Source organism: Heptranchias perlo, chromosome 12 (assembly GCF_035084215.1).
Source record: "Heptranchias perlo isolate sHepPer1 chromosome 12, sHepPer1.hap1, whole genome shotgun sequence".
NCBI lineage: Eukaryota > Metazoa > Chordata > Chondrichthyes > Hexanchiformes > Hexanchidae > Heptranchias > Heptranchias perlo.
In genome coordinates this window covers 35,122,806-35,136,783 of record NC_090336.1, presented here as the reverse complement: position 1 = coordinate 35,136,783, position 13,978 = coordinate 35,122,806, and the positions used below count along the sequence as shown (strand labels likewise).

The 13,978-nt window shown below is 41.1% G+C and overlaps 1 protein-coding gene across 3 annotated transcripts in view; it reads left to right on the top strand.

Annotated features, from left to right (window-relative positions):
• The window catches only part of dennd2b (DENN domain containing 2B), a 378,850-nt gene that overhangs the window by 238,099 nt on the left and 126,773 nt on the right, over positions 1–13,978 (top strand). For all 3 annotated transcript variants that reach the window (XM_067993945.1, XM_067993943.1, XM_067993944.1), the window contains exon 4: positions 10,233–10,387. In XM_067993945.1, coding sequence (XP_067850046.1) covers positions 10,233–10,387 — 155 coding nt within the window. The remainder of the gene's footprint in view (positions 1–10,232; positions 10,388–13,978) is intronic.

Sequence of the window (13,978 nt, the reverse complement as noted above, 5' to 3'; positions counted from 1 at the left end):
TGTGTTCAATTCTGGGCACTGCACTTTAGAAAGGATGTGAAGGCCTTAGAGAGGGTGCACAAAAGATTTACTAGGATGGTTCCAGGAATGAGGGACTTCAGTTACGTGGATAGACTGGAGAAGCTGGGGTTGTTTTCCTTAGAGCAGAGAAGGTTTGGAGAAGATTTGATGGAAGTGTTCAAAATCATGAAGGGTTTAGATAAAGTAAATAAAGAGACACTGTTCCCATTGGCGGAAGGGTTGAGAACCAGAGGACGTAGATTTAAGGTAATTGGCAAAAGAACCAAAGGCGACATGAGGAAACACTTTTTTAAGGCAGTGAGTAATTATGATCTGGATTGCACTGCCTGTAAGAGTGGTGGAAGCTGATTCAATCATGGCTTTCAACAAGGAATTGGATAAATACTTGAAGGGAAAAAATTGCAGGGCAACGGGGAAAGAACAGGGGAATGGAACTAACTGGATTGCTCTTACAAAGAGCCAGCATGGGCTCAGTGGGCCGAATGGCCTCCTTCTCTACTGTAACCATTCTATGATTCTGTGATTCTATTGTTGCAAAACTAGGAAAAATTTATGAGGTGAAAAGGAGCACTAAGGCTGTTGGCACAAGAGTTCATAGCCCTGAATTCTTGCATGGCCCGGTGACACACCATTAGTGTAAATCAGGTGCCAAGAGAGCAGCATAGTGTGCAGAAAATCGGGCAGGATATGCCTGGTCACATCTACTCTACCAGTTATTATTGCAGTATCTTTAGGGCAGACTCTCCATCTGCCCCAAACATGGGTCACGATATTGAAAAGGGAAGAGCTAGGAGAGGGAATTTCCTTGGCCCCTGCCTGCTTGCTGCTGGACACCCCGTATGCTGGGAGAACCTGGTGTACCAGTACTCTGAGCAGTGGATGTTGAGCCCAACTGGGGTCCACACCCGAGTTCTGGATTGGACCTCCATCAAAAATGCCAGCTCCATTTGTTACTTCGCACCCTCTTATAAAGGGAGCCAAATGTGCTGCGCCCTTAAAATTTGTAAGTTGATGGCGGCAGCTTCTAAGCAAGTGACTGCAATGCAAATATAAATTGAAAGAGGTGTAAAACGGACTGTTGATTCGCCATCAAGTCAAAATTACCCTCAAAAACTCCAGGTCTGATGTAGTTTTTGATTTGCCTCTGCAGCTGTGGAATGCAGCATGTCTACATCATTAATGATCTTTAACAATGCCATAAGAAGAAGAAAATTAACTTTTTCCATGCTTTTCTCTAGCCATTTTACTCTAATTTTGATGGGGTATCTCAAAGCAGCACTAAAATTAGTGAAGACAATAATTTTAGAGCGTCAGTTGTTTTAACTGTTTTCTCCCCTTGATTACATCACTCAGCCGTAATTCTTAGTAATTAAGAAGTCAATTTTTATTTCATTTTGTGAGGGTACAACTCTCTTTGCCAAGTATTTTCTCCCCTTCCATGATTTTCCCAAGGCATGCATGAACTTTGAGAGAGAAGGATCCCTGACTGTGGCCATTGCTGCTGTGACTGGGCTGCTGTGTGGTGTGCAAGAGGAGCCAGGCTCAGCTCTCACTCTGATCTTGTTTCAACGATGGCCAATGTCTAGCCTATGCTGGCTATTTCCCACAGCTGAGAATGGCAACTCAGCAGCATGGAGTCAAACTCACACCCGACTACTCTGTGATGCTGCATATTGGTTCTTGGCCATGTTTTCACCTCACTTAATCCTAACATGGAGCTCTTCTCATGACTTCCGAGTTCAAATGTCAGTCGTCAGGAATTTAACTCAAATCCTTTGAAAGAGAATCCAAGTCTTTTACCCTGGCAATCACTGAACTCACTAGTCAGAACATTGCAGAGTTTTGGGATCAGTGTCCCTCACAGGTTAGTTGTGCAGACAGTATCAGATGCCACAAGGAAATATTGAATGCCATTGACATTGCTGGTATTAGGATTATTAAATACCCCTGTGAGATGCATATAGGCCCTTTCCCTACATCCTTGCACCACAACCCATGATACTCCTATGTGAATGTGCACTTCTGTTCAAATTATAATTTTTTTGGTCTTTGATTTAAGACCCTTTAAGATCACTAAAATGTTGAAACCTCTATCAGACTCAATTTCACAAGCCCTTAAGACCACACTTGGCTAGTGCCAATTAAGGGAAGTGTTGAGTATTATTTGGCCTGTGAGGATATTTCCTCCTCAGTGAAGATGATGATACAGTTCTCAGCACCCTTTGGAACAGTTTCAACCCAATACAATGAAACTGTTATTGCACTCACTCCTACAGCCTTCTTAGAATGACAGGTACTAAAAGAACTGCTGAGATATGCAAAAGCATTGAGACTGTGCCTCAGGGTTTTAGTTACCTTTACTGTTAACACAAGTTTGCTTTCTGCCTGCTGTGACTTAGAGCAGCTGAAGTGGTTTTATTTCATTTTAATGGTGTAGCTTTGGCTGCTGAACTGAAGCTTAGCACTAGAATTTCCCTGCTGAGTTTCTTTCATTCGACATTTGTAACCACCCCAACTTCGTAAGAAGCACAGGTCCTAGGTTGTCATTCAGAATTTGGCTCAGGTTTGTACTATTTCCCCTCCCTCGACAAATTATACATTAAGCTTCTGCTATATACCTGTACTTCCAAGAAATGTCCAAGATACAGTTTAGTTGTCTTAAAGGGGATGGAAAGCACTTTTTGTACTCTACCTTTCTATAGAAGAAAATGTTAGTCTCACCCTAAATTTCTTTGAGGCTTTTTTAAAATCATCAGTTTTATCGTTGACATGGAGCCCCTCGAGCAGAATCTCTCTCCTTCACTGCTAGGCTGTTCAGGTGACATCAATTACAGAAAGTCTCCCCATACAAATCTTCTAGCTTCTAGCATGGTTTTGTGTGCATGACCAGCTCTTGGGCAGATCAATCTGTGTTATTGTGTTTGACCAGGCTATTTTTTTGAAAACATAAAAGCCGATTATTCAAGTTTGGATTGCCAGCAGGGAGCTTCACCCACCAGCCGCGTGTATCTGGAAATAACTGGCACACATGATTTTCCATCTAATTGCCAGTATATACGGCTGGCAGACAAGACTCTATACCAACAGTGAAAACTCACAAAATATGACCCATAACTTTCTACCTAAGTTAATGTTTTGCCTCTCCACCTCCATTTCCTCCTCTAAGATGCTCCTTGAAACCCACCTCTTTTACCCAGCTTTTGGCCACCTTTCCTAATATCTTCTTCTTTGGCTTGGTGTCCATTTTTGTCTGATCATGCTTGCATGAAGGACCTTGGGACGTGTTTCTACATTAAAGGCGCTATATAAATGCAAGCTGTTGTTTCTAAATTGCTGTTCTTCTTCCACCTCTAAACATAGGACAGAGTTCGTTTTGAAAACATGGCCACTGTCCACCATTCATATGTCCCAATCAGACAGGTACAATTCCTTGTCACTCCAGTAAGTCTGAGGCCCGTCATTGGATTTTTGCCGCACTTCATATTTTCTCGGCACTCTGATTCTTTTTGAAAACAATCTTGTTGGAAGCTGGCCCTGTGGCTAACCCCATGTCTAAATACAATGGCCCCAAAATCGGCTGGCCACGATTGCGGCAATTACGATAGGATTTCACCCACTAGTGCTCTCCAGCGCGGACACTGCCAGAGTTTGAGGGGTAAATGGAAGGGAACCTAGTTTGCATGAGGCCGGAGGGTTCCCGTGTTACTACAGGTGCATTTCCGATGCCTGCCTGCCCCATATTGCCAGAAAATTCTACATCTGAGCACTATCAGGGGACATTTGAGGTGTCCAGGCTCATACCCTCTTCCCCAGGAAACCCCATGGAATTCTCCCCTTGGACCCCAATGTAAGGAGGCTGATTCAGAATTTTTTTTTAAAAAAAGAAAAATTATTTCCTTATCTTTGGGTGGTGGAGCTGCTTCCTTGGACCCACCTCAGTGGAGACCACTCATGCCCTTCTGGAGGCCGGCATGCCTCATCTCTCAAGTTATAAGGACCTTCGGCTTCTAGCTTAGACCCATCTGAGCCAGAGAACGGCGATTTTCCAGCGTAGAGAGTACTCCCTCTTGGCTCCACCCCCTTTGCATAGTTGGCCTTGCAAGAGTGGGTGGAGGATCTGTCCTTTAGAAGGCTGACCAGGAACCCCCGAAGTCGGAGTTATGGCAGGAATCTGCAGAGCTCTCAAGGAAATTGAGGGTCAATCCATCTTCATGGAGTTATTTGTCAGCTTAGTAACAAAAATGTTTTATTGGACTTTCACTAAATTTGTAATTTCCTTCATCAGATTCTTGGCTCCTGTCAAAAGCATTAAGAGGAACATTTCTGCTGTTCATTATTTATAGCTAAATTCTAAACATATGTATAAAAAACACATTTATGAATTTGCTAAAAATAGTGATCAATGGAAACCTTCTCCTGAAGAGTTCAACTGAGAGCAGATGAGACTTTAGCTGATGCAGTTTCTGGAGGTTTTCCTCTTTGAAGCTTTGTCATCTTTTATCATAGTTTTATTTGTATCGTCTACAACACCAAACTGGCTAAAGGCAGCAAATTTATTTCTATCTCTGTGGAGCTAAGTAATAGGGATGCACATTTGTATCATTCCGGTGAATCAGGCCAGTGTGCGGGCCAATTTAACTAGCCTTGGAACATAGGCACATGCTCCCAACGGACAGGCAGCAAACATAGTGCATCCCTGCCCTGTAGGAATCAGAAATGCATCTATCAACCTTGACTGCATAGACAAGCAAGATCTACAGAACATCCCTCCTGCCAGACCACCAAGAAATAGATGCCCCTCATTAGATCACCCAGCATTAAAGTAAAATGGATGAGCTTTGTTTTGGTGGGTGGGCTATGCCTGTAAGGGTGCATCAGTGACACCCACCCTGATGGAGCCACTGAATGCCAGAATGGCAGCAGGAGGCGGTCTAGGAAGGGCCCAACAAATAAAAAGCTGGAGAAGTCTTCTACTTGCAAAACAGCTATTCAGCTGTCTCTGCAAGATAATTGATCCCATCCAAGATGGGGCATTTTGGAGTCTTTGGGTGGCCCATAATGGAACCTATAGAAAAGTGGGTTTCATTGTGCCTATCGAGTGGCAGACTGGGTAAGAATTCCCGTGGAAAACCCAGACACTCATTCAGATTTGCTCACTTGATGTGGGGGGGTGGGGGGGTAGAAAGAGAAAAAGAGGTCGAAAGATCTGCCCATGGCTCCCCACCAGAATTTACCAGCACCCTTCCACAGGGTGTGATCCTCGTAGAACTGGGGTACAGCCCATTTTCCAGCACCCCCCCCCCCCCCCGTCGCCCCCCAGCTGTTACACTGGAGACGTATCCATGACCAGAGATTATTTTCAGGGCCTGGATGTCTTCTAGACCAACAAGCAGCAGATGCTGCTTAAATGAAGTTATTTTATTGCAAATAGAACAAAAACTCCATTTAACTTTGTTGCTGTCCCCAGACATACATATTGGATATATCTTGGTGGGGAAGCTTTGAAGAAGCACTAATCAAATGCACACAAAAACAATTCATCCTTCCAGTCATCTAAACAACAATCACCTCAAAAAGACACGACAGGGTTCAAATTAGGCCAAATTCATTTTAACTTTTTAATCAGATGTGCTTTTTAATCTCTTCCAAACAGTCATAAAGATATGAGCCAGGAGGAGGTAGGAGTAAGAAAGAACAGCCAGTCCATCTAGTTGGCTCCATTACGGGCTTCATGTTCAAGATGTACATCACAAACCCTGTTGTTTCTGTCTAATTTCTTTATTTAATGTCTGAACTGATTCAACATTCACCATGTTCTGTGACAGTGTATATCGTAAATTAAAGTCTCTAACAATGAGATCAATGCAGTATATTTTTTCTTTGTCCGATTCTTAGTAATTTCTGTCGTAGACATATATCTGAGGCAGCCTTACAGAGCGATACATTGTTGATCTCAGTCAATGATCTTTACCATTCCCACTTCACAGAACAGAACACTCCCTTTTACTGTCTCATAATAACTGGTTCCAGCATACTTTTTATTAGATAAAAATTGCTCAACAGAAATTTGGGAATAGAAGGAAAAAATCTGCTGGCTGGTCTCCAGAAAACAGGCAAAAGGAGATCCACTTCCTGAGTCATCCCAGTCCATTCAGTCCTTTGGTTTTGGCAGTTGTTGTGCTTAATAATCTAACGAGCCGGATTTTGTTGTGAGCAGCGAACGACCGGCTAGACTTGCGCTTGCCAATAGACTTTCGATGAGCTTTTGCAACTTCCTTTAAAAACCAAAAAGAACGACGCCCTAAACAGGGCAAACAACTCCCCATAACCAATCAAATTGAAGCATGTTGATAAGCCACACAGAGACTGAACCAGGAAGTGTAAGTTAGAATAGTGAATTCCATGTCAAATCAGGTACAGAAAGAGAAATAAAGAGAGGGTAAAAAAGATTGAATTAAGAGATAAAAGAGACAGAGTGCAAAAGTAAAAAAATAAAAAAATAAATTTAAAAAAAATGTTTTAAATGTCCAACAACAATTAAAATCTGAAGGAATGAGACTCCATGTTTGTTAAAGTTAATTTTCAGTGCCAGGGAGGTTGTTTGGCAGTCATTAAGACTTACTACGCCATGAAAAGGGTACTTACATCAGAATGGACAAGCCCTAACTTTTTCTGGCGAGATTAGTCCGCATCTACGACGTCAGTGCAGGAACTTCACTCTGTTCTGTTCATCTGAATTGGGAGCTAGCTGGCGAGCTGCCGTCTTCGCAGAGCTTAAGGAGGAGCAGGGCATCTGGTACAGCAACTTCTGGATTTCCGCATTTAACTATGCGTCGGAAATTGCTGTACGATTTGCACATAAATAACAGTGAGCGCTGTTAGACTCGCCGTTATTTTCACAGCAAAAAATAATTAACAGTTATTAAAATCTGGTCTGCCCTGGTCACTTTTTGAAAGCATTTACCAACCTGCCTAGTTTAAGTCAGAGAATCTGTCTCAAGCCTTCAAATAGAGATAATCAGGCCGGATAGGTCCTGTACATGGTGAGAAAAAGAATGAAACTACTACATTAAGAATATTGACTAAATCATGGTTTAGTGCAGCAGTCACAAATTATTATTTTCTGCTACTCAAGGAGCTTAATAACTACTATAAAAAAGTGTTACTGTGACAAAAATGAGGTACTGTTGTCTAGTTTTTTATGTTAATGCCTGTCCCTTTAAATCCAGTCACTACATAAGTTATTTTTAAAAAAATGACTTCAGTCCAGATATCTGTACCAAGCTTATTTAGATATAATATTGTACGTTTTATTGTTTACAGGTAGGAGAGAGCAATGTGATTGCTTCCATTTGTAGATGACTGACAATTCCTGTTTGTAAATCTGAGTGATGGGATATTCGAAAATCTAGGAAGTGCTGGTTACTATTTTCCAGCTGAAGTCATCGGGGTAAATTTTCGTCTTCAATGCCTGGGTGCTAATCTAACAGAACGGATCGCCCACCCATTAATGAACCCGCCCGATTTTCACTTCAATAAAATCAATGGAGTGAAATCAGACAGGTTCTACAACAGCGGGTGATCCATTCCTTCAGATTACTGCCCAGGCGATAAAAACAAAATTTACCCCTTAAGAGTCGATTTGAGGATTTGATTTGAAAAGAATTAATCTGTTTGAAACTCCGGAAAAAAAGAAAAATCAATTTGAATCTTCAAGAAGGAGTGTAGATTATTTAGCATTCTACAGTGGTAAGAAATTCAAGGAAAAGAAACACTACTGTTTAAAAGTTATTTACAAAAGGTTAGCTTTGCCTTTGAGTTGGGATCTTTTTATTATTTTGTTCATTTGAAGTGTTAGGTCGAAGATTATTCTCTGTAAATATGGAACTATAAATTATTTATGTGCTTATGCATCTTTTGTAAAATAAATTTGTTTTTAATATTTTAACCTTAAAAATGAGGTCCAATGTGATGCTATATCACTTTTGTAATCTGGAGTGAGACCTTGTGGAGGCAAAAAATAAATCCAGCAGCTAGTAGTAATTACCAGACAGGGTTTTCTATTTTGTAATCCTTGCCACATTATTGAATCTCAAGGAAAGATAAACACTCTCCAAGGAATTGGGAGTTTGGATTGGCCCACTAAAGTGATTTAAGATATGAGAACCAAAATAACCTAGGGTAAGAAGGTTTACAAAGACTTAAAATAGAACAGCTAGTTATGCATTAAATTTTACCTCTTACATTTTTGAAAGCCAAGGCCAAACGGGAATGATTTCATGGGAGATGTACCAGGTATTGCAGTATATGGGACTAGGTGAGGGTGTTCTGGACTTAGATTGCACTGGGAGATGGCCTTGGTGTTAGTAAGATTGCAGGAGGAGTGCTGCAACTGGGAAGCACTCTTTTGGAACTTGGCACTGATTGGGATGCTGAGATTTTTGAAAATTAGGGCATTATAGAGTTTATGACTATAGTGGGTTTTGGGGCTTGGAAGCACTGGGAATTGGCCCTAGGAATTGGAGAACTGGGGGTTTCTGCAGTGTGCAGAATGCCTTGTGGTCTGGAAGCACTGTCAGGGGGAGATTCCTGGGGTTTGGGTGGGCTGATGTGGTTTTGTTGAAGTAGGATCCCTTAGTCTGCAAGCTTTGGAGGGAGTCCTGGGATATGAGAGAACTGGGTGGGAACTTACAATATCATGGAGCATTGTGGACTGGGGTACTGGAGTTTGGAAGCATTGGGGAGGTCTTGGTTTCCGTGAGCATTGGAGGTGGGAGCGGGACCTATAGATAGGGCATTACTGAGGTTTGGAAGCATGGGTGGGATCCTGGGATATAGGAGACCTAGGCCATCTCGTGTACTGAATCAGCATTGACGAGGACTTCCTTTACTTCCCCATTTTCCCACGGGGTTGCTCGCGGCATTGCCCAGTAGATCAATCCTCAATTCCAGGAGACTCCCAGACAATGCGGAAGGGTTGCCAACCCTCGATATGACTGACAAATACCGTAACAGGAAATTGCTATAGGAAGCGATGCGCTTAAAGGTAGCGTACACCATACACAAGACTTTTAATATACATTAATGCAGATGCTCGGTGGAACTGCTCGTGGTAAGTCGGAAAATAAGTTGTTTTATGACAATGGGTGTGTTATGTCATGCAATGTAAAATGCGTCGTCAAGGGCACGAATATACAGTGACTGAATAAGTCAAATTCTGTTTTTATTATATGGTATTCTAGGGTTTTTACTGGAATTATGCAGATTAAATTCCACAACTGTTCATTTTTCATGAAAAGTATAAATTGGTGGCCTTGATTATTATTAGAATTTAGAGGCCAATATATTACTTTACCTGGGTATTAAATTTTTATCCATTACTGTTTTTGAGGTTAAAAGATATACAGCAAGATGATACGGAAGGTTTCCCGGGTTAAAGGTAGGTATCTGGTGTTCAGCAATATTGGACAGGGTCTGGATTTAGCAACACTGATTTGGGGGCCCTGTAGCTTTGCAGCTGCAGGGTGGGGCTGCTGAGGTTTGGCGGGAGGAGAGAGGGGGTATTATGTGGTTTGTCATATGTGAAGTCTCTGTTTCACACACACACACACACACTCTCAGTGAGAAATTAGGACAACTCCCTAAATTGTGCCACAACCTTTTGCTACACAAACGATGGGACGTTGGGTACAACTACAACTTAAGTTAGCAGAAACCCTGCTCTGCTGAACTTTCAGTGTAATTACAGGGTCGATTCTGTGATCCATGTTCTCAGCAAGTTCACACTCAGTCAGTGGGTTGGAGATTAGGCTACAACATTGTAGCCATGATTCTCTAACCTGTACTTCCAACGAGCATGCACCATACTGTGATTGAGCATTGTGGAACCATCCTTTATATATCTTAGGCCTTTATCCAAGGCTGTTTTTGAGTTGTCAGATTTTTTGACGTTGTTGGTCAGTTTCCCAGATTGATGTTTGTGGCAATGATGATTGTTGGAGAGAGAACACTACATTGCAAATAATCTAACTGGTACTCATTTACAAAGCAAATGATAAAAGAGACCCATTAGCCTGACATCATTAACAGTTATAACAGCTTCAGCACAATTTAGTTTGGGTAAAGCAATTTCCTAAGAGCTGCACAATTTTAAAAAAGGTACCTAATTACTAGTCTAGTAGCTACTGACTCCTTTCTCTGTGTTTTGCCAGAAAATCCTTTGAATTTGAAGATGTTGTCAGTCTTCAGTCGTCTCACCCCCCCTCTCCTACTGAAAATGGTACATCCACCTCTCCTCTGGAGGTACACAGCAGATTCAGTTCAAAAAGCACTTTAGCAGAAGAGAATGCATACGAAGACATCATTGGTAAGAGCCAGAAAAAAAAATATTGTGCGAGGACTCACAGTTACACCTCAAAATATAAAATATTACAATCATGTTGGTCATTCACAAAAAAAATCCATTCAAAGGAATGCTCTTCCGTTTATTATATTTCAGTTATGTTACTTAATTTAGTGATAAAGTATACAAAATTTAGCAATTAATATATATTTACAGATTTTCTTTTGCAAGAGTTGTAGTTGTTACATGGGAATCAATATAAATTGCACATATCACTCCGCTTTTTAAGAAAGAAGAGAGAGGGAAACCGGGGAATTATAGACCAGTTAGCCTAACATCTGTTGTGGGGAAAATGCTGGAGTCTATAATTAAGGATAGGGTGACTGAACACCTCGAGAATTTTCAGTTAATCAGAGAGAGCCAGCATGGATTTGTGAAAGGTAGGTCGTGCCTGACAAACCTGATTGAATTTTTTGAAGAGGTGACTAAAGTAGTGGACAGGGGAATGTCAATGGATGTTATTTATATGGACTTCCAGAAGGCATTTGATAAGGTCCCACATAAGAGACTGTTAGCTAAGATAGAAGCCCATGGAATCGAGGGAAAAGTACAGACTTGGTTAGGAAGTTGGCTGAGCGAAAGGCGACAGAGAGTAGGGATAATGGGTAAGTATTCACATTGACAGGATGTGACTAGTGGAGTCCCGCAGGGATCTGTCTTGGGGCCTCAATTATTCACAATATTTATTAACGACTTAGATGAAGGCATAGAAAGTCTCATATCTAAGTTTGCCGATGACACAAAGATTGGTGGCATTGTAAGCAGTGTAGATGAAAACATAAAATTACAAAGCGATATTGATAGATTAGGTGAATGGGCAAAACTGTGGCAAATGGAATTCAATGTAGACAAATGTGAGGTCATCCACTTTGGATCAAAAAAGGATAGAACAGGGTACTTTCTAAATGGTAAAAAGTTAAAAACAGTGGCTGTCCAAAGGGACTTAGGGGTTCAGGTACATAGATCATTGAAGTGTCATGAACAGGTGCAGAAAATAATCAATAAGGCAAATGGAATGCTGGCCTTTATATCTAGAGGACTGGAGTACAAGGGGGCAGAAGTTATGCTGCAGCTATACAAAACCCTGGTTAGACTGCACCTGGAGTACTGAGCGCAGTTCTGGGCACCGCACCTTCGGAAGGATATATTGGCCTTGGAGGGAGTGCAGCGTAAGTTTACTAGAATGATACCCGAACTTCAAGGGTTAAGTTACGAGGAGAGATTACACAAATTGGGGTTGTATTCTCTAGAGTTTAGAAGGTTAAGGGGTGATCTGATCGAAGTTTATAAGATATTAAGGGAACAGATAGGGTGGATAGAGAGAAACTATTTCCGCTGGTTGGAGATTTTAGGAGTAGGGGGCACAGTCTAAAAATTAGAGCCAGACCTTTCAGGAGCGAGATTAGAAAACATTTCTACACACAAAGGGTGGTAGAAGTTTGGAACTCTCTTTCGCAAACGGCAATTAATACTAGCTCAATTGCTAAGTTTAAATCTGAGATAGATAGCTTTTTGGCAACCAAAGGTATTAAGGGATATGGGCCAAAGGCAGGTATATGGAGTTAGATCACAGATCAGCCATGATCTTATCAAATGGCAGAGCAGGCACGAGGGGCTGAATGGCCTACTCCTGTTCCTATGTTCCTATGTAATATTAAAAGAGGCTGTTAACAAAATAGAGTGTTGAGTTTAGATAGAACGAGTCTTTATCTAGGCAGTGCACATTAATATTAATATTAGGTAGAGTTTGCAGTATCACAGTGTAAAAACGAATCTATTGTAATCAGTGACATGAATTGGCTTTTAGCAACACTAAATTGATATTCACGTAGAAATCTGAATAAATTGACTTTCAACGGTCATCCCTGATTGAAGTTTTCAAAATGGTTAAAAATCTTTAAAATATCCATTAATGTATTTTATTTCAAAGTAAAAAATCTTACATGCCTATTATTACTATGGATTGAAAACTACCTCTAGATGATATCCTGTATTCGGCAAGAATCTCATGAGCAAGACCTTGATTTACCCACCTCATACCTCAAGATTGCAATCTCATACTTTTATTATGTTGCTAATTCCCAGTACATTTCTTATTTTCTATAGTGCCAATAGTTTTAATACAGGGCTTTCACTAGTGCTATGATTGGTGGGAAAGCCCTTTCTCCATAGTTCGTTCTCCTTTTCTGTCAGCATTTGTAATCAGGCAAGCGGTGAAGGCAGAAAAAGGAAAAAGAGAAAAGGAGTGGAAATTCTTGGCTACTTCTTAGCGACTGGTTTCACAAGAGTAAGGTCTCGGAAGCAAGGCTCTTGTCTGACAGGGAACCTAATGAGGGCGGGAAAATATCGATTAGGCGAGATGGGAAAAAAAAATGTGCACTGAAGACATTTTCATAAATCAAGAGGAAAGTCTAACGGAGAACTTAATTTAGATCTCCCTGTGCATTCCCAGGTTGAGAGGGCAGGCAGATTACCAACTCGCAGACCTTTACCACGTATGGAAGAGTGAGTGTATTGGGATGACCCTTCAGCTTTCCCACTTCCGCCCTCTGGGGAAGTTCCTGATCAACACTCTGCATCTTCCTCCTCCTCCAACATCAGGGATACACCTTGACCAACTGCAGGCACAAACCCAGTTCCTTGTATTGACAAAGCACTGAACCACTGCACCCACTTGATTGATATATTACAAAGACAGATTGAACAAACTATCCAGTTTTCTTTTTACGTTTCACAATCAAGTATTTCTCCACATAGTAACTGAGCATAATTCAAGTATGTTTATAATATAGAAAATGTTTGGAGAAAATGACAGTTGAAGGGAGTGAGGAAGAGAAGAAAGCACTGAAAAATCTTTCTCTTTATTTTAACCAAAGCTAGAAATATTTGGGTCAATTGGAAAAAGGTCAAGAAACATGTCAAGCATGTGATGTAAATTTGAACCAGGACTGTAATATTTCTCAGACATCCAAGTAAGTAAGCCTGAATAAAACCCACATGTGGTTTCTGGCACCAGAGGACTCACACTACATGAATTCGGCTTTGCATAAAAGAGGCGATCAAGGAACTCGCTCTTATGTTGACTCATAGCCTTCCATTCCCAAAAGGACAATCAACCCTTTGAATGCTGATGAGAAACCAACAGCAAAAACAGTAACTAATATATAACAAGATTATTCTAAGTGATCATGATGGGGTGAGCATTCAGTTCCATCATTATGTATTAAGAGTCCTTCTGATCTGTCAGAGTAGTGGGGTGCATGACTTCTCCAACATTCGAATTATTGAGAGTCTTCTTCAGAATCCTGACAGTTGAATGCTTCATACATTAGTGGCTTTAAATGGTGCATGATGCCACCACACCAGGATCACCAAATTCACCATGTCACACCATATAAGTATTCACTGGTATTATCCTGCCACAGTGTGAAAAGTAATTGAGGCACAACATCTTATGAAGTGGTGTCTCTGGACTTCCAGAAAGTTTTTGACAAAGTTCCTCACAGAAGACTGCTCAAAGCAGTAGAGATTCAAGGTAAAACGTAAAAATGGTTA